Source organism: Xenopus laevis, chromosome 4L (genome assembly GCF_017654675.1).
Source record: "Xenopus laevis strain J_2021 chromosome 4L, Xenopus_laevis_v10.1, whole genome shotgun sequence".
NCBI classification, from domain to species: Eukaryota; Metazoa; Chordata; class Amphibia; order Anura; family Pipidae; genus Xenopus; species Xenopus laevis.
This window is the reverse complement of record NC_054377.1, coordinates 10577732-10599116: the sequence shown is the minus strand read 5'-3', so window position 1 is coordinate 10599116 and position 21385 is coordinate 10577732. Positions and strand designations below refer to the sequence as shown.

General features: G+C 45.1%; 1 protein-coding gene across 1 annotated transcript; it reads right to left on the bottom strand.

Moving 5' to 3' along the window:
* Positions 1-456: 456 nt before the first annotated feature.
* Positions 457-13328, bottom strand: ccnd1.L (cyclin D1 L homeolog). Its single transcript, NM_001086776.1, is given in 5 exon segments — positions 457-828; positions 3552-3700; positions 10298-10457; positions 12042-12257; positions 13043-13328. Coding segments are annotated over 5 exon segments (876 nt in total). The 5' UTR covers positions 13235-13328; the 3' UTR covers positions 457-669.
* Positions 13329-21385: the final 8057 nt, after the last annotated feature.

Sequence of the window (21385 nt, the reverse complement as noted above, 5' to 3'; positions counted from 1 at the left end):
ACAACAACCATTGATAAGGCGAAGAGGATGAAAAAAAACTATAAAGAAATTTCGAATATATAAAGTGTCTACATGCAATAGCAAGCGGGATACAAAGAAGCCTGAACTGCATGGAAAAAAGGTTGGGGTTTTTTTTTTTTTTTGTTGCTTTTTTCTTTTTAAGAAAATAAAGGTCATTTTTTGTCATTTTTTTTTTAAAAAACAAAATCTATCTAGAAACCTCTTCTACTTTAAAAATGGCTGTATACAGGTAAGAAATCAAAAACAAAAAAAACAAACTAGTACCTCCCCTGGAGACAATTCTCTTGTGTTAATGCCTATTTTTATAACATACAGACACAAACACTTTCATATAAAACTAACTGATTATTGTCTTATAAAAATTATCTTTTTTGTAGCACAAACCTATAGAGGGTTTATACAAATACTATTTTTTTTTTTCCTCTTTTTTTTTGTTGTATGAAAAGTTTTTGGGAATTATTTGTTTTTTTTTTTCTTTTAGAGGTGAACCTGGGACCCACGAAGCAGAATTTTCCTCCCGGCAAGTTACAAGTGTCCAGAAGGTGTGGCCTTGTTTCACTTCCGCAAGTTATATCCCACCACACTCCAAAGCTATATATGTTTATATATAGGTATGAGCAAAAAAAAATGTCTGTGAGCCGTTTGATGTCAGATGTTGACGTCTCGGACATCGGTTGGGGTGCAGGAGATGTCCACTTCATCCACCATGTTTTTTGTGTCTGATGAAGCGTTGTGTTGCTGCTGTGCTTGGCGCAAACTGGACTCTAGAAGGGACTCAATCTGTTCTTGGCACGCCCGTAAACAGTCCTATTGGGAAGAGAATGTCAACTGTTAGGACATCTGGATGCATGTTTTGGACCAATAAAAGACATACATTTAGGCTAAATGTGGGTGTGGAGGATCCTCCATCCGCTTTACTTAGATCCACCCACGAGGAGCAGATTTCAGCCTGAAAACACGCAAGTGGACAAAATGCCTCAAAATCCAAAACACTTTGGATCACTTCTCAGTGACCACAACTGAAAGTGTCATCCCAAAGCCAACATGTATTCAGAAAACAATAGCTGACTTGGGAGTTTCCCATGGTGTAGCTGCCTACTGGGATGCTTATGTGCCCCACTAAAAACATAAATTAAAAATTTAGAACATAAATTCATTGGGCATCCTCTGTACTAAGCACCATAAGGTTGAGAAATATCAGCATGGAGAGGTCCTTTAAATCCACTGAATTTATACAACTCTAAATCCCATAGCTGACATATTCCAGCAGAAGGAGGCCCATACATTTCTGAGCCCCAACATAAATACAAAACATTCTAAAGGTCCCCATCCAAGGGCCGATAAAAGCTGCCGACAGACCGAGTCGGCAGCTTATTGGCCCGTGTGTGGGGCCATCCGACGGGCGTCCCCGATCGATATCTGGCCGAAAGTCGTCCAGATGCCGATCGGGCAGGGTAAAAAATCCAGTCGGATCTGTTCATTGATGCGGTCTCGCGATCCGACCGCCGTATGGCCTCCATTCTGATCCAATCATTGGGCCCTAGGGTTCATGATCGGATCAGCCTGATATCGCCCACTTCAATGTTGAAGAGAGATTCGCTCATTTGGCGACATCTCCCTGTGTATGGCCACCTTTACTGATATTTATGCTCCCGAGGAACTCTATCACAGTGCTCTATGGTGACCGGCATTTTCCACGAGTACAGTTTATTTGATATAATCCGAGCTGACTAGTTTACAGGTTCAGAACTACTGAACAATGATCTTCACACCCATGCAGTCCAACAAACCCATGGGAAGCTTAGGCTATGCAATTTCCGAAAACATTCCAAAACCCTATGAAAGGGTCCTCAATTTTGCTGCACAATGGTGCTCCGTTGCTGGGAATAACCATGCCTGCCAAGATTTATGGTATACCTAGGCACATGCTCCTTTTTTATTGACCCCCATAAAGGTCAGACTGTACTGCTTGACCACTAGGTAATACCCCAGGATATCGAAGAAAAAGAGGAACATAACACAACAGGATGGCTATGGGAGGTCATAAAGAAGGACATCTGAGACACCTTAGTAGGTTCTAGGTGGGACATATGAAATGTTAATTAACAAAGAGAACTACAGAAATTTAAGTGCACTGACAACTTAACACTCAACGGTTGGTAGACATATTGTATACTACTGGTAGCGGCACTACTGGAATGACAGGTTGATATTTACTAGAGATTATATATATATTTCTTATATGAACAATAAAGGAACAATGGCAGCGGCCAACAAGGAAAGGCAATATATTGACTGAGCAAAGGAAAGTCTAAAAAGTATACATAAGGATAAAATAAACCTCATTTCTGAGTTGGGCGTGCTATGTGCCTCAAATAAACAGCAAAAGACTAGAGCACAATAAAGAGAACATTCCATGTCTGTATATTCCATATATAGACTAAGTGCAATTAATAGCCTCTACATATAACTGCAACCCTGCAGGGCCGTAGACTGGGTCTGTGGTGGGGAGGGGAGCAGGGGCTTCAGAAAAACAAGCTCTTCTTTCTCTGATCTTCAAACATCTCTACTTTCAAGCCCTAAATGAAGCTCAATAAACATCGTTGAGGGGCAAGCTCCATTAACCACCCGCCTGTGAACCTAACAAGGTCCATTTTAAAGCGTTCTTCTGTAGTGGACTCCAGACATTGTTCCAGAACAAAGCTTGAAGCCGCCCCAACTTCACAGCTTTGAGATATGGATCATTGACTGCAGTCATTGCTTGTCCTATTCTTCCTGGTCGCTGTCATTGCCAGGAAAAGGTTTATTGCTTGCAAATTACTGAGGTGCATCTACTGGAAGGGCACTGAAGAATTGGTGGGGGGGGAAGAGAGTAAACCACCCAGTTAGAATACCAGCTACTGTAAAAGCACAGGAGATCATTAAAGGATGGATTCATAAAAGTCCATCACGCTGGGCAGGACAATAAAGACCCCACTAGCCTTTATAAACCAAGGTCAGGAGAAGCCAGAAGGTCTGTGTTTGATAAAAATCTTTCCAGCTACTGTTTTCCTTTTTTTCTTGGCTTTTGTTTCTTGCATTCGGTGGCATTCATTACATGCTAAGTGCCACCTATCCCCTTATTCCAGTGCAAGAATATTCAACTAGAAGACCCAGCTTTCACCGTCCAACCTTAGCTCATGAAATTAGTACAGAGATAGGAAAATAATGAAACATCAGTCATGTCATCATAGTTTAAAGAATATCTAGGGCAGCAAATACATAGTCACCCCAAAGTGGCCTTCAAACTAAGCTTTCAAGTCTATCTAGAAGAGCAATTGGCCAATCTCGCAAATTTTACCCTAACTGGCCTTCAGGCTGAGCCCTTCTTGCCACCATATCAAAGCCTTTACTGGTGGGCCACTGCATTAAAATGTTAGCACATTGAAGCTCCAACCAAACTTTAACAGGTAGCACCATTTTCCAGAACCACAAAGCAAATCCATAACTGCGCTCAAGGCAAGCAGCCATAATTGGTCCACGTAACTTACCGGGTCGCATTTGATGACCTGTGATAGGAAAAGTGTGAGGCGTTGGGTGGAGAAGACACTGTCGGCATTTCCCAAATTTAGTCCCTGAACAGCTGCTGCGACACTGCCAGCGGCGATCATGGAGGGTGGATTGGAGATAAAATTTACATCTGCAATGTAGGAATACAAGAGAAGCATATAAGATTTAGGGACACAGCATTATAATCACTTTATACATGGTAAATATACTGTATTAACATATTCATGGTGGGAACTGCCATATGACTGCTCCCTAGAGCAACGATAAAATATTATATAGGATTATTATTTTTTTTTTGTAAAACACAAGCTTCAGCCAACGTTTCAGCTATATTAACCTTCTTCAGACCCTTATGACAACAGGGTGTTCTACACAACTCCCTCAAACCTTCAACAACAGGGGCAGCCTTGGTGTGCCAGAAATGAAAGAACTGTTCCCAGTGCCTCCCTCCCCCCTGCCTGTGCCTCCGCTCCGGGTACAGTAGAAGTCATTACGCTTTTCATGTAACACAATCAACTCATTTTCGCTTCCGTGCACAAAAGAATTCCATTTGCGCGGCGCTTCAAAGTGACCTGGTAATGCTCTCTAAACTCCTGGACCCATTTCAAGGTTAGGAGCCAAGAATTGTCTCTGGGGTTCCAAAGTGACAGTGAGCAGTAAGCAATAAATATCGGAACACTGAAAAAAAAAGTCAGCACATGCCCCATTCTCCCCCCAAGATCACACCTCCAAAAATCCCTTTGTAATCATGGAGCTGCTAGCCCTTGGCTCCTATCCATCCCTAACAGCACGGAATGAATCCGATGTGGCAGAGCCAAGCGTCTGGGGTCCCGAAACACAGACAGCAATCAGTTACATTCTGATGTGGCATAATACTGCCAGAGCTTCGGGATCCATGCCAAGCTGCATTGCTGTAGGTCTGTACAAAGGAAGTCTCGTGTTTCTTGGAGAGGCAGAGCACCCCCCATCCATTCAGGGGACCTTGCCATTCTCTTGTTTTAAAAGGCTTAATGTCTTCCACCGGCCGCATGAGAATGCTCTTTATTTTAAGGATTGCACATTGCTGGCTCAAAAGGTGCCCAGTAAAACCCATTTCTAAAACAGGAACCAGTTGCTTTAAGAACTTAAATGACGTTATTCTAACCAATGACGTCCTGGCTTCCCCCAATACCATGCTTAACAATGCTCAGTAGATATCCTAACTCTTTCTGTTGCTTTAGCTGGCCATCCACTGGCCAATAGTGTATGGTATCTGACCAACTGGCTCAAAGCCTGCAGGACATACATTGGCACATTTCATCTCCAAACCCTCCAATATCCATAAACCAAAAATATGGATCAGGATTGTTTGATCAACTTACACATTCTTAAAACCATCAGTCAGCTTAAGAACACTACTTTGTTTGCACTCCACTATCTTCAGCCACCAACTGACCTTTAGTCATCAGTTGACCCTGCCCAAATAACCATAGGTGATTGGAAACCTGCTTAAGCATAATGTACAACAGTGGTTTTAAGACTTAAATTCAAGCCCCTCTTGGAGGTCCAGGCTTTGTTCAGATATCCCAAGGTCTTGGAGTACTACCATCTACCATCATTCCTTGATTATCTAGGGCAGCAATCTTACCAGCCTTCAAGCAGGGCTTTCAGGTGTATCTAGGAGAACAAATGTCTATTCTCCCCAAATCTCATCTTAACTGGCCTTTAGTTTGGGTTTCCAGGTGTATCTAGAGAACAAACTCCATTCTCCCCAAATCTCATCCTAGCTGGCCTTCAGGCTGCGCTTTCAGAAGCATTTAGGAAAGTAAACAGGCTTTTACTCCAAACTACAACTTCTCAAAGCCCTTCAAGGAATAGCAGCCCTACCCTTGCACATGGCCTATTAAAGTTGCTGAGTGAAACTAATAACAGAGGAAGATCCTATTCTCTGGAAAGTCACCAGGTGCATTGTTATTTGCACTAGAACATCTCATAAACCCGTGGCACATACATTCCTGGTTACTCACTGTCTATTTGCTGTTCCTTCCTGCACTTCCTAAATGTAATAAACCATTGGCCTGGCTCAGCGCTCATAAAGCAGCTGCCATTATGGGAAAGAACAGTGTTGATCTAACAATGACTATCATTATGGCTGGAAATGGGCATTTTCACTCATTGGAACACAAATTCTAGTAAAGTAGAAGAATAAATCTGAAAAAGAGAACCTTTTAACCTTTTTACACCTGTGCCCCTAAAGCTAAAAGGAACCCCTTATTTTTCGCTTGGAAAGGTATAATGGTTTCGGCCATTCCTCTACAGACCATGGGCAGGGGGTTATTATTAATAAGGTCTCGCAGGACTGTCTGTAAGCCATCACAGGCGGCATGCCCAAGCTGTTGTGCTCTATTGAGCGGAGACGTCTCTGTGGCAGAGGCCACTAATTTCAGCATATTAATCAAGGGGCCCCTCTGCTCTGTAATTGGACGCTGCGGATTGAAAAGCGTGGCACTATTGTCAGACTCCATCGCCTCATCGTGCCCTATTGAATGCTCGGGAACAAGAGGGAGGCAGTGAGATGAATTGAACCTGACACTGGCACAAAGGAGGATGGGGGCCACCCCCGTGTTCCCCCGGCAGCCTATCTGAGACTTCATCCAAAATGAATAAACAACTTTAGTGTTGTGGGAGAAAGGAATTGCGGCCAGCGGCAGGACAAAGCTGCGCCCAACAGTAATGCAAAGGAGGGGGGTAGCAGAAGATTCCCATCCAAGACAAGTTGCCCCCACTTTCCCTCCCTTTATTAAAAAGGAAAAATTAAGGAGCTGTTGGGTCTGTCTGAGAGCTCACGGCCATGAATGAAAACCCTTTCATTCAGCCCAATCAAAAGTGAGCACATCAATCAAGCAGGAACAGCCTGCGCAGGCTGAAGGTGCATGAAAGGCCGGAGCAGCAGAATAGGGCTCCTTGCAATGGTAATGACATTTGTTTCCAACAACGGGTCAGACAGAAGCCGCCGCTAATTGTGCTGTTGGCGCGAAACTTTCCATCATGTGAACAACGGCTATCATTAAAGGCCAACTAAAGCCACTGAGACAATAACAACAAAGAGTTGGAAGGACCTTTTTGACAATGGCTGCTGCTTATTTCTTACCATATACATAAGTCCAATATAATTAAACACAGTTTCTGTCAATACCTTTCTGGTCTCTGGGTCTGACTCTTGATACCACGTAGCAGATGTCAGTTCTCTTCCTGGTTGGCTGATCAGCTGGCTTCTGTTAGGGTTTCAGAAGTCAGAACCAACTGTACAGCCAGACCGATACTGCTTTAAATAGCAATGACAAATACCTTTGAAACTATTGAAACATTTCCTTTCATTAGGCAAAATAGAAAAAAAATTGACTTTGGGTGCAGTTGCCCTTTAATCAGCAGGAGACATACACACCTTGTCCCACAAACAACATCACAATGTCCCTTTAACTAAATGAAAAGGCCGATGAATGGACAACGCCAGCCGAGCGTCTCAGTACATTCCACGGGGAGGAGACTCTATTAAAGAGTATATGAAGAGTGGCATGGAAAATGCTTCCCCCCCCAGAAACAGAGACATGGTGGTATCTCCTGTGTATACACTGTCTTGGTGGCTCTATACATTCCCTTGAAGGGGGGGGTCAGCAGACAAGGAGCCTCCTAATTAGGAAGTGAACAGTGCAAAGGAAAAGGCTTCCTTCCATCAGCATTACACTTAATGTTCCTAATTAATTACTGACTGATATTGTGCAAAAATGGAATAATCATACAGGAGACAAATAATAATAATGCCAGTGTAATGCTTATTGATGAGCACCATGGCAGCTCCCACTAATTCATAAAAACATGAAGGTTCTGTACAGCTTAATAAAATCAATATGGCAGCTCCCATACCTGTGTATAAATACAAATATGCACTCCCATTGTATCATAGGAAACAAGAGGGCCAATATCATTATCATAAATGCAAATATATGGAAAAGGCATGGCCTATACATCACGGCAGAAATGTCAAGCAATATGGCAGCTCCCGGCATGCAATGATGCAGGAATGACAAGATGCACCTGTATGCATGTGTCACTATATAATAAGTAACCAGCAGCGACCTCAAAAATATGCACTTCCCCTTTAAGCCCATTGCCATAAATGAGAGGCTGGCAGAAATGTGATGACGGTGCAGCCAGGGCTGTAAACAAGAGAGAATCACAGATCAAAGTACCGGCAGCATAACAAGGGCCAACCTTTGCCCCATCGCTGCCTTCAGCAGGTTCACTGGTCAGAACACCACAAAGGCAGGTCAGGGCACAGTAACTTCACCTGTCGCAGAGCTTCGGGGCAAGGGACACAGTGCAGAGCTAAGGCACACAGAGGGTTAACTCAAACACACCCATGCCAGAACATGATCTGTGACATTCCACCTGGGGCTGGCACTGCCCCTGATCTAACCTACAGGGTCACCTAGTGCCACTATAATGCCCCACTGTACCCATCATGCCCCACTGTACCCATCATGCCCCGCTGTACCCATCATGCTCCACTGTACCCATCATGCCCTGCTGTACCTATCATGCTCCACTGTACCCATCATGCCCTGCTGTACCCATCATGCTCCACTGTACCCATCATGCCCTGCTGTACCCATCACGCCCCACTGTACCCATCATGCCTCGTTGTACCCACCATTCCCCACTGTACCCACCATGCTCCACCACACCCTACTATACCCATCATGCCCCACTGTACCCACCATGCCCTACTGTACCCATAATACTCTACTGTACCCATCATGCCCCGCTGTACCCATCATGCCTCGTTGTACCCGTCATGCCCCACTGTATCCACCATGCCCCACTGTACCCATCATGCCCCAACACACCCTACTGTACCCATCATGCCCCACTGTACCACCATACCCTGCTGTACCCATCATGCCTTACTGTACCCATCATGCCCCACTGTACCCACCATTCCCCACTGTACCCACCATGCTCCAACACACCCTACTGTACCCATCATGCCCCACTGTACCCACCATGCCCTACTGTACCCATAATACTCGACTGTACCCATCATGCCCTACTGTACCCATAATACTCTACTGTACCCATCATGCATCACTGTACCCACTCCTTCCCCTTCTGCTGGGCCCCAGGCATTTGCCCCACTAAGGGCACCTTCAGTCACCTCCAGACCATGCCACCTACTCCTTATCTGAGCAATCAGATTGCAGGATTGTAGGTTACAATGTTGTTTGTCATAACAATGACTAAAGGTTACAGAGTATCAGAATTCCACAATCTTAAAGGGATACATCATCCTCAATGCAGCGTCTATAGTTCCTATGAGCTGTACCCCTGCAAAGCAGATTGCCTTATCCACATGATTGCTGCCATAGTGCTTGCCTACAGTGTAGCCTTCCCCATACACAAGCAATGCCCCTCTGCTTATGATCACTATTCTTGCTCGGAGCTCAATTTCCTTTTAGCAGGGGCCCATGTCTTTCCAACAGGTTATATAGTGGAAAGGTCACAGGGTTACTGTTGTTTACACCAATACATTATATAAGGCCATGTCATATACTAATATCTTATAGTAGATAGAGATATACAACTGGGACTCAAAGTGCATAAGTGTACCGGTACAGTAACCCATAGCAACCAACACCAGGGCCTGTATGGCACAATATATAATATAAACACCCACCAAAAACCATCTCCAATGCTTTAGCATATGCAAATGAAAGGGATATAGGATATGTGGCCCCTGGGGTTCAGTTTGGGTTCTTCCCACAGATAACGATCACTACTGAATTAGGAGCCAATGCTTTCCCCCCTCAGACGTGCCTCCAGCCCAGCACAAAGCATGAGCCTCAGACGTCAGCAGTGGGTGTTGGTTTCCCTGACACTGGGAGAAGTGCGTGTGGTTCTGCTCAGAGGGGCCCCGGCGCTGACTGTCACTGCCCAAATAACACGCTTGGCTGAAGTCAGGCAGTTCTTAATGACCGGCCACACAAAAGCAGCAACGTGCTTCAATCAGAATTAAAAATCAATTAAATACGACCAAGTTCAATCAAAAGCCGGGGTTGAAACCTTTTATCGTTGGCCATTACCCCTTCACCGATCACTATCTTCAGCCACGCCGCTGCTTTTAGACACATTATACATTCCAGGGACAACATTTACTTCGCCTTTTTGGGTAAAACTTTGGAACGACCCTTTCAAAGCAACATGGCAGCCTCCCAAGCAAGCCCGAGTTTCCTACACAATCCGGCCACTAGAGGCCGACGTTTCCCTGGAGAGGTTGAACCGGTTTCCCTTGCAAGGAACAGCATGGTGGCTTCACTAGGCCTCTCTTTTTCACCGAAACACACAATTCTTCAATATAAATGCAAGGGTAAAAAGCATGCTGGGAGTTGTAGTCCAGCAACCTGTGGCGGAACCAAAAATAAACTAACAGAAGATAAATGCACAAATCCAGCCTTGAGTGATCTATAGAGCTCTGGGAAATATAAACTCAGCTCAATGTTATTCTATGGAACCTGTTGCAGATAGTCAGGCTTTTGTACAAAGGCTGCCGCGTTTTCAACTTACCTCTCACATTGCACCCCACTGCCAGTAATCCACCTTGTAACAACACAGGGCCGGGGGGCGCTCGGCATTAACAGAAAGTGAGCTTACAAGTATGTTTGGCACCAGCGATAGAACATAGCACCCATACCTGTAGCGCAGAGGGCAACAAATGTCTGGGCGTGTTTGCGGATGATCTGCTTGGTATCCTCAGTCAGTGGCATTTTGTTTAGAAAATGTTCAATAAAGTCATGGGGGGTCACAGATGCCAAGTCCCATTTCAGTTTGTTCAGAACCCGCAGTTCCATTATCTGTGAAGGGGGGGGGGGAGAGAAGAAAAGAGAGACGGGGGGGATGCGTTAGAACGGGGCGACGTAAGGGTGGGGGTAAGGGTGTTCATTCATGGTTGAGGGAGGGAGAAGGCTGCACTGTTTCTGTTCAACCTCAGTGATAAAAAAACATTATCAGCATTGCTTACATGGCATTAAAGGGCAACTACACCTGAAAACAACCACAAGCATTTTTGCACAGCTATCCCAAATGCCTTAACAACACCTCCCCGAGGATTTTAGCCTCAAAGGGGAACTATCGCGGAAATGAAATTTTAATATAAGCTTCCTCATACTGAAATAAGCAACTTTCTAAATAAGACATATTAACAATTCTGCATTGTTTCTGAAATAATCAAGTTTATCTTCACTATTCCTCTCTCAGCATCTGTTTCTCTTCATTCTGTCTTCATGCAGCAGTTGGGTGTCAGATGAATGATCCAATATATCTTATAGGGGGAGCTATATATACTTATAGCAGATGTATTAGAGCTCACTCAAATAACTGATTCCAGTACAAACAAAATAACTGCTTTTTGCACAAATTCTGCATGTAGAGAGACAGGATATCTGGTGATTTTAATAAGAGTGAGCTCTAATACATCTTCTAGACAAAATGAGCCCCCCTATAAGATATATTGGAGCTAACTGTGAATGAATATCTGACACCCAACTCCTGCATGGATCCAGTACAAACAAAATCTAACAAAATAACTGCGTTTTTCACAAATTCTGCATGTAGAGAGACACAATGTCTGGTGATTTTAATAGAGTGAGCTCTAATACATCTTCTAGGCAAAAGGAGCCCCCCTATAAGATATATTGGATCTAACTGTCAATGATTATCTGACACCCAACTGCTGCATGAAGACAGAATGAAGAGAAACAGATGCTGAGAGAGGAATAGGGAACATAAACTTGATTATTTAGAAACAATGCAGCATTATTTCAGTACGAGGAAGCAAATATTACATTTTTATTTCCGTGATAATTACCCTTTAATTATTGTAATTTATTTATATAGCGCCGACAAGCTACGCACTGCTTTACCTTAGTTATAACAAACAGGGAATAAATGGTGGATAATAAACAAGGGTTACTTGTATAATTGTGTTCTATAAATCTGACTCTTGAAACAACGTCGCAGCTACTTTGTTTCAGTGGTCGGAATCAGCAGTTTTTTTTGTTTGTTTTTTTCCATACCCCCCTTACATTTGTGTGTGACCTGCTGGTGCCTGGAAACAGGATGAATCAGAAAAGTCTTTAATGAATAGACCTGTTGGCACTTGAATTCCACAGGGGGGCGCCAGCCGCTAAGGGCAAGTTACATGTGGCACAAGCATGTTATTCATATGTGGAGACTGAGCCATGATTTCAGAGTTAGGAAAATGCATTCTCTGGCTTTGATATTTATATTTATATATTTATTTTTTACAAAAAGGGCCTCGTGTATGGAAACAACCACCCCACGCTCCTCTATATATACAATATAACCCCCCCCCAGACAGGCTAGAGTGGGTCAGGCTGCCACATATAGAATCTCTATAGAATAAAGAAGGAAATTACCAGTAACTCGTCTGGCCTGATGGAATTGTCGGTGTAAATGCAAAGTTTCTCTGCGGTCAGTGGGATGGTTTCCTTCATTTTAGAAGCCAGGAACATACAAGTGGCCCCCAGCAACTGCAACCAGCTCTTCCGGAGGGGCTCCACGGACAGGAATCGGTCCAAATAGTTCATAGCGAGGGGGAAAACTTCCTCTTCGCACTTCTGCTCCTCGCAAACCTTAGAGGGGGGCACATATAGGGGGGGCAGAGATTATAATAAGGAAGGGGGTTCATGATTATAACAATATGACAGTTGCATCCTGTCTGTATAATTCAACCCAACAGATTCTGAATAAACTGAGCTGTTGGGTGATAGAATGTAACCCAAGGATATCATTACATACATTGCTACTGGGGTGCAAACCACTGCACCCCACAAATGATCTCATTTAATAGGCTTTATTACAGATACATAATGACACCCTGTTGGGTCATGGTAACACTGAACAAACACAATGGGAGCTTTATGGATTTGGCATGTGGGACCCCAAGTTTATAAAGTTTCCAAACGTTAATAGCAAAAACAAAGCTGTGTTATTGGCCATTTACCCCCAGTATAAATAAGTTAAGGAGTTGGAGTTGAATCTTCCCCTTTCTTGTTGCCACTGGGGCAGAGGAAGGAAGACCCTGATTATACCCCAGGGCTGATATTTATTTTAGGAAATCATGTTTTAGGATGGAACTTTATCATGGGACTTTCAATGTCTATATTTGGAATCAACTAATGGGGTCAGACCTCCTCTGAATGGGTTTCTCTAAAGTCCCCCTAACCATTGGACTTTGTATGGATCAGAGACCCCCCTTTTGCCCAGCTATTCTGGATCTTGGAATCCACCAAGAAGGTTGTGGTTGGAAGGAACCCACAGAAAGATCAAATCTAGGCAGATTTTGGACTCCACCAAATGAGTCGGGCGCCCCCCAGTACCCCAGGGAGTTCTGGGTGAAAGTGAGAGGCGCACCAACCTCCAGCATCCAGGTGGCCACTATTTTGCGCATGTTGGGCAGGATCTCCTTCTGGACGCACTTGAAATAAGACATGCTGGGGCAGGAGGTCTCCTCTGCTTTGAGCATGGTCTGCAGCACCCGGTCGGTGATGAGGTTCCTGTCCAGATGGGCCCTCCTGATGGTGTCCACCTCGCAGCATAGAAGCTCCATGTTGTCTGTGCGTCTTTGCGCGTCTTTCCCTGCAGGAGCCTCTTTCTCTGTGAGCTCCCCGGCTCAGTGACGCGATGTTGCCAGAAGGAGATCAAAGTGGGGAATGAGAGAAAGAGAATGAGCCGGGCCAGGCTGAGTTTAAACCGGCCCCATAGTCCGGCCCCTCCTGAACAATGAGTCCGGCCTGGGGGAGGAGGCTGCTCAGCAACTGGCTCCTCTAATTGAGTCGTTTCTCCTGTGCCCCAGTGTGTGTGCGACTGCAACTAAACTCAGTGCGACATGTGTGCAACAAGGCGCCTCTCTACCCACCCCCTCCATTCATAGAGTGTAAGCTCTTCTTTCTCCTCCTCCACCACCCACCTGGAAAAGCCCCCGAACTTTTTATTTTTTTAATCAGCCTTGTCCATCATGCTTAGAGTGTAAGCTCTTCTTCCTCTTATGCACCTCCCCCTCCACCCCAGCCACTTGGAAAAGCCCCTAAACTTTTTCTTTTTTAATTAGCCCTGTCAGTGGTGTAACTAGATGTTACTGGGCCCCACAGCCAATTATTTTTCAGGCCCCCAAAATGTTTAGCGGTTGACCTGTTTTACCAATATTTATTGAAACTGTATATGAGTTAGGGTCTCATATACCCCCTGGGTCTGTTTCCTCTATAGTTACAGCCCTGAGCCCTGTCCATGCTTAGAGTGTAAGCTCTTCTTCCTCTTATGCACCTCCTCCTCCACCAACCACATGGAAAAGCCCCTGAACGTTTTATTTTTTAATCAGCCATGTCCGTGCTTAGAGTGTAAGCTCTTCTTCCTCTAATGCACCTCCTCTTTCACCACCAACATGGAAAAGCCCCCAAACGTTTTACTTTTTTAATCAGCCTTGTCCATTATGCTTAGAGTTTAAGCTCTTCTTCCGGCTCTAATGCACCTCCTCCTCCACCACCCACCTGGAAAAGCCCCCAAACCTTTTCTTTTTTTAATCAGCCTTGCCCGTGCTTAGAGTGTAAGCTCTTCTTCCTCATACACACCTCCTCCTCCACCACCCAACTTTAAAAGACCCTGAACTTTTTTTTTTAATCAGCCCTGTCCCTGCTTAGAGTGTAAGCTCTTCTTCCTCTTATGCACCTCCTCCTCCACCACCAACCTGGAAAAGCCCCCAAACTTTTTATTTTTTAATTAGCCCTGTCAGTGGTGTAATTAGATGTTACTGGGCCCCACAGCCAATTATTTTTCAGGCCCCCAAAATGTTTAGCTGTTGACCTGTTTTACCAACATTCATTGAAACTATATATGAGTTAGGGTCTCATGGGGCCTCATATACCCCCTGCAGGGTCTGCTTCCTCTATAGTTACAGCCCTGTCCATCCTTAGAGTGTAAGCTCTTCTTTCTCATATGCACCTCCTCCTCCACCACCCACCTGGAAAAGCCCCTGAACGTTTTCGTTTTGAATCAGCCCTGTCCATGCATAGAGTGTAAGCTCTTCAGTACTCTGCACTCATTTAACTGCACGTAATGGAATTAGCCCCTGCCCCACTTACAGAATAGTTCCTATATTATATCCATCTACTGCTGCTCATGGTTGGTTTAATGTGCTCCCCATAGATTGCAAGCTCTTCAGAATAGGGACACCCATCTTTATCTTATTGGGATATATTTACTGGACGTGCCAAGGTCAATGTGTGTTGGTGCAATATAACTGCTGCGCGTGGGTGTGTGGAACAGGGAATGATTACTCTGTACCTGCTGGGAGTTCAGTGGAACAGGACAAGGGGACGAGGACAGAAGGGAGGACAAGCAGAGCAGGTTTAGGTTTGGGGCCCCTATAGAACATGTGGCATAAAACCGTGTGCATATAAATAATATTTACCTCAGGCACAACAGGGGCTCCTGGGAAAACTGCACAGGTACAAAGGGCACATTGTTATGTTGATAATATTTATATCTCTGTTCAGATGTGTGTCAGTGAATGCTGGGAGTTGTGGTTTAACAACTGGAGTGTCACAGCTCAACTTTCTATAATCTCCCCCCCCCACACACACACAGACATGGGGCCCCTAGTTTTCAAGAATTTGAATAACTTCTTACCAAACTTTGATTTGGCAATAAAGATATAAAGCATTACTCCATCTTGTCCAACTGACTCCCCCTTTGCTACTGACTCCCATCTTGTCCTACAGATTCTACCTTGTCCTACTGACTCCATCTAACCCTATTGTTTCCATCTTACCCTATTGACGCCATCTTGTCCTACTGACGCCATCTTGTCCTATTGACGCCATCTTGTCCAACTCAGTCCCCCTTTTCTACTGACTCCATCTTGTCCTACAGATTCTACCTTGTCCTACTGACTCCATCTTGTTCTACTCACTCCATCTTACCCTATTGACGCCATCTTGTCCTACTGATTCCGCCTTGTCCTACTCACTCCATCATGTCTTACTGAATCTCCTTTATCCTACTCACTCCACCTTGTCCTACTGACTCCATCTTGTTGTAATGACTCCATCTTACTCTACTGACTCCATCTTGTTGTAATAACTCCATCCTACTCTACTGACTCCATCTTGTCCTACTCACGCCATCTTGTCCTACTGACTCCATATTGTTTTAACGACTCCATCTTGCCCTCTTGACACCAGTTTGCTCTACTGACTCCACCTTGTCCTACTGACTCGTCCCACCTTCCCTGAGTCCCACCAGTAATGTTCTTTATTTTGGCCCCTAGTGCACGGGGCCCAGAGCATTCACACACCCCAGTCATGTCTGGGGCAGGCAGTTAGTAAATTATCAGAGCAGCTGTTACCGAGTCGGAAATGTTTATCACGAGAGATAAGTATAAACCATCTGATCCTGTGAAACAGTAACTTCCCTCTGTGTGTGAATGAGCCAGAGAGCAGCCACTTCTTCAATGGGCCCAGTCATTTCATTCAGTCGCACACTCACAGGCGGCCACTTCCCTTCTGGCCACAATCACTTAAGTGCAGCTAAACTCAGCGATCCACCTTGTAGCCCAGGGTCACTTTGCTGTAGGGGCAGGTTAGGGATAAACAAAGTGCAAGAAAGAACCACAATGTGTGCTCAGTATCTGCCCCACACCCAGCCCAGATATCAGTACGTTTCCTTTTCGGGGGGAGCAGCCGTGCCAGGGAGGCCACTCTATACATTATTATAGTGCAAGCAGCTTGTGTTCAACTACAACTCCCAGCAGCACCCCCTACAACCAGGGCAGTGGCCCCCAATAACTTTTTTTTCTTTTCCAAAGAGTTAAAGGCAGCTCCCAACACTTCCCCTTAATGCAACTTCCATTCATAAAATCCCTCCACCCAATCACAGGGCCACCTCTCCCTGCCTGATAAGAGCTGAATGGGGGGGGGAGGGACTGGCTGACAGGGTGTGGGGACTAGTTTGGCAACTGGTTATAACTGCAACGGCTCAGCAAAAGAATGCTGAGAAAAAAAGGGAACTTTACTTTTTTTGCCTAATGAAAGTAAATGCAATTTTTCCGTTAAACTGTTTTAATGGTTTTACAGTGGCTGCTTTTTAATTGCATTAACACTGTAGATATTTAATGAATGAATATATTAAACTGGTACAACTTCCCCTTTAAAAATAAAATGCAAAGACTGGGATTAGTTGGCCTTTAAGAAGGAGGACTGGGAGGATTAGTGAGCAGGGGGCAGGAAAGGGTTAGTTCCTTATCAGGGTGTGAAGAGGAGACCAGGCCACCCTGCTGAGCACCCAGCATGCACCCATCACACAGCAGGATAATGAAGCAACTCCCTAGAATGAAGCTGCAGCCTACGGCCATGTCACAGGGCAGCGGCCAATGAGAGCGCAACTTTTGTTACCAGGCGGAGCAGGCAGATCTGAGCTGCAGACCTTATTGCTCTCACTTGGGGGGTGAGGAATAGGCTCTATTTTCTGTTTAAAAACTGTGAAAAGAAGCAAATTTCAGATAAAAAAAATATATATTTTGTAAAAAGTTAGTTTTTTTTTTAAAACTTTAAGGAGGAACATTAATGCGATCAGCAACCGCGATACGTAATAAGCGAATAATGAATGCTATAAAAATAGAATTAAAAAGGTCATAATGATATAAAATGACAAATACTGAACAAATATTAATTATGATGATTTTTAGATGTTTAAGGAAACACATTGTTACAGGTATAAATGTCCTGTTGATAAATAGGGGCAATTCCGCCTGATCTGCTGTTAAAGTCATGATAATTCATTAGTATTTTATCCCCAGGAGAATAAGGGAGACTTTGCACAACTAGTTTTCACCCTCTTATTCCTTTTTTTTTTATTTTCTTTTTTTATTGGGCCCCTAGTGACTCTAATTCAGCCCTATTTAACGTTTTTTTATGGAGGTGTTATAGATCTATTGAAGATGAGGAAGTAATTGGCCCTTTTTATGGCCCTGAGAGGGGGGAGGTTAGTTTCAGGCCTATTGCTCCAGGGCTCGTCACACAAATTTGTCAAGTTTGCAGTTCGCAGGGAGTTGCACGCGGGGCCCCGGTTTCCTGTGTTTGTCACTTGTTTAGCCACCGACTAGACTGGATCATTGGATTGGGGCAGGGGAGATGAATAACTGCCCTTTCTACCTGCCCTATTATTGGTATCACCCCCAGAGGCAAAGGCTTAGGGGCCCTGCCACCTAAATAGAGTCATCCTCTTATTTAAATCCTGAGATGCATCGGCAGGGCTGTATATTCGGCAGTGCAGGCTGCAGCATACCTCTTGCTAGTAAGGACATTATGCATTTAAAGGGGGTTGTTCGCCTTCAAATTAACTGATGCAGAGAGGGATATTCTGAGACAATTTGCAATTGGTTTTCATTTTTTATTATTTGTGGTTTTTGAGTTATTTAGCTTTTTATTCAGCGGCTTTGCAATTTCGGCCGTCGGGTTGCTAGGGTCCAACTGACCCTAGCAACCATGCACTGATTCCAACAAGAGACTGGAATATAAGTAGGAGAGGGAGTGAATACAACGACGAGTAATAAAAAGTAGCAGTAACGATATATTTGTAGCCTTACAGGGAATTTTTTTGTTTTCTTTTAGACGGGGTCAGCGACCCCCATTTGAAAGCTGGAAACGGTCGGAAGGCAAATGATTAAAAAAACTATAAATAATGAAGACCAATTAAAAAGTTGCTTAGAATTCTATAACATATTAAAAGTTAACTTAAAGGTGAACCACCCCTTTTAATATGTGCCCGGCTATAAAGGGTTGAGGTGGCATCTCTCTATATCTCAAGGTCTTTGTAGGAACCCAGGGCATTCCTCAAATAGGTAGGTGCGTGAGTATTGGTATCACCCCCAAAGACAAAGGCTTAGGGCCCTGCCACCTAACTAGAGTTATCCCCTAATTTCAGGGTTGGACTGGGTTGCTGCTACCCCAGTGGCGCCCCTGGTTAGCAGTCCTGGTGGGCCCCAGGCCCCCCAGTCTGATCCTGTCTGAGAGTGTGTCTCTGCCCTAAAAGATGCATTGGCAGGGCTGTACAGTAGGCAGTGCGGGCTGCAGCAGGACATCATGCATTTAATATGTGCCCGGCTATAAAGGGGTGAGGTGGCATCTCTCTATATCTCAAGGTTTTCCTAGGAACCCAGGGCACGGCATTCCTCAAATAGGAAGGTGCGTGAGTAATAAGGAAAATAATTGGTAACCAATAAACCCTATCAAAGAACTGGCGGATAGAAAGCCTTTCATCCTGTACCAGGGAATTCACTGATTATCAGGGAGGACTGGCAGTTGTGTTTGTCCCATCTGCTTTCCTGGATACAGACATTCCCTTCATCTTTCCCACAAACCCTTTGTTGGCTGGAGGAATGCGGCGAGAGCAGGAGGGCCGTCTCTGGGTGCAGGAAGCCTAAAGTTAGGGTTAGGCAAAAACAACTCGATGACACCAAATAAATCCTCCTGGTGAATTATCTTTATCATTGAGATGCATGCTGCGGACTACACTGATTTCAGTGCAGCCATACAAAAAAAAAAAAAAACTCGGGGCGACGCTGAACGCAGATAAAGAGCGTCAGATCAAATCACTCCGGCAGCGTCAGACTGGGGTTCCTAGGGCCCCCAAAATGTCCACAGGTGACTTGTTATACCGATATATAATTGCTAATAATTTAGGGGCTCACAGTTTCTCCTGGGCCCCCTTACATACACATTGTTTGCTTCCTGTGTAGTTATGACCCTGCTCCAACCTCAGGGGTCACCCTTGAGACATGGGGGGTCCCCCTTCTCCGTCTCCCCGTCCGACCCTGCAATCCCAATGAAAAACGCCAACGCCAAATTCCCAGGACACTTATAAGGGCAGAGACACGCGCTCAGATTCGGGGAGATTAGTCATCCGGCGACAAATCTCTTCATCTTCAGGGCGACTAATCTCCCCGAAATACCTTCCCACCTGCGATTCATTTTGCCAAAGTCGCCCGGTTTCCTTGTGAGGCAACTTTGGAAAAACGAAGCGCTCCGAGTGCCATCCCGTCAGCGATTTACATTCTAGTTGGCGGGAACGAAGTTCGGGGATATTAGTCGCCCCAAAGAAGAGGAGATTTGTCGCAGGGTGACTAATCTCCCCAAATCTGAGTTTGTGTCTGTGCCGTAAGGGTAATGGCACACGGGCAGATTCGGGGAGATTAGTCGCCCCGGCAACAAATCGCCTCTTCTTCGGACAACTAATCTCCCTAAACTGCCTTTCCCTGCCTTCCCATCGTTTTGCCAAAGTCGCCCGAAGTTTCATCGTGAGGCAACTTAGGGCGACTTCGGAAAAACAAAGTGCTCCAAGTGCCATCCCGATTTACATTCTAGCCGGCGGGAAGGCAGTTCGGGGAGATTAGTCGCCCCGAAGAAGAGGAAGAGTCGCCCCGGCAACAAATCTCCTCTTCTTTGGGGCGACTAATCTCCCCGAACTGCCTTCCCACCGGCTAGAATGATCGCCAGCGGGATGGCACTCACTGCGCTTCCTTTTCCGAAGTCGCCCTAAATTGCTTCACGAGGAAACTTCGGGCGGCTTTGGCAAACAAACGAATCGCCGGCGGGAAGGCAGTTCGCGGAGATTAGTCGCCCTGAAGAAGATGGGGATTTGTTGCCGGGCGACTAATCTCCCCGAATCTAAAAGGCAGATATCCGGGGCGAAGGGGGAAATTTTACATTTGTAAAATAAATAAAGTGACAGGTGCACAAACGCTCAGCTCCATTGGGCAAAGGAAAAACACACACACCTTGCAACACAACTAAAAAGGTTTCGTAACTTAAAAAAAAAAGTGTCTGTAATCTGCCCGGCAACATATAGATATGTGACCAGAGGAACTGCAGGGTTTAAAGGGAGGGACAACTCCAGGCACTTGCCATTGGTCTCCAGCTTTGAAATCAACCCCCACACTCCTTTCATTTAATTGCATGGCTACTTGGAAACATATGCAGTCCGCTGCCTCTGCTCTATTTATCAGACAGCTAAGTGTAATGTACATTATATAGGTCTGTATTGATATAGTGCATGCATAGTGTATACATTTAGGATGATTTAAGAGACAGAGGTCACTGCCCCCAAGAGCTTACAATCTCACATGCCATAAAGCAATAGAGTGACACAAGCACAGCCTGGGGATAAGCTCCCATGATGCAGCACAGACTTGTCCCAGCAGTGAGAGAGAGGGAGGCCCATGATGCTCTGCAGCAGCCTCCGTGGAACTCAAACATTCCTCGCATTCTTCTTTGTTCCCTTTTAACTACAGAACACGTGCTCTGGTCCTGCACTTCCTCGCTCTGCCAATAGGAGGCGCGGGAGGATGCGCGTGAGAGAGGAAGTGTGTGAGGGCGGAAGTGTGTGAGGGCGGAAGCGAGCAGCACGTGTAGGGAAGCGTCGGAGAAAGCAGGGGGCAGCGGTGCACGTGTCAGTCTGTAGCGCTGAGCGCAGTTGCTGGAGGGTTATTAGCAGGTCATGTGACTATATTAGAGGAGGCAAAGGCGCTGATAATGGATTAACTGCCGATCAATCAGAGCAGCTGCCCAACAAGGGATAGAACAAAATGCCTCTTATTGCTGCTTAAGGATCGTCATAAATGATCAGAACAGCAGAAGTCAAATAATATCTGCCAGAAGCCGATACAGCATGACTGATTAATAATCAGAATATGCAGACTGCACTGGCT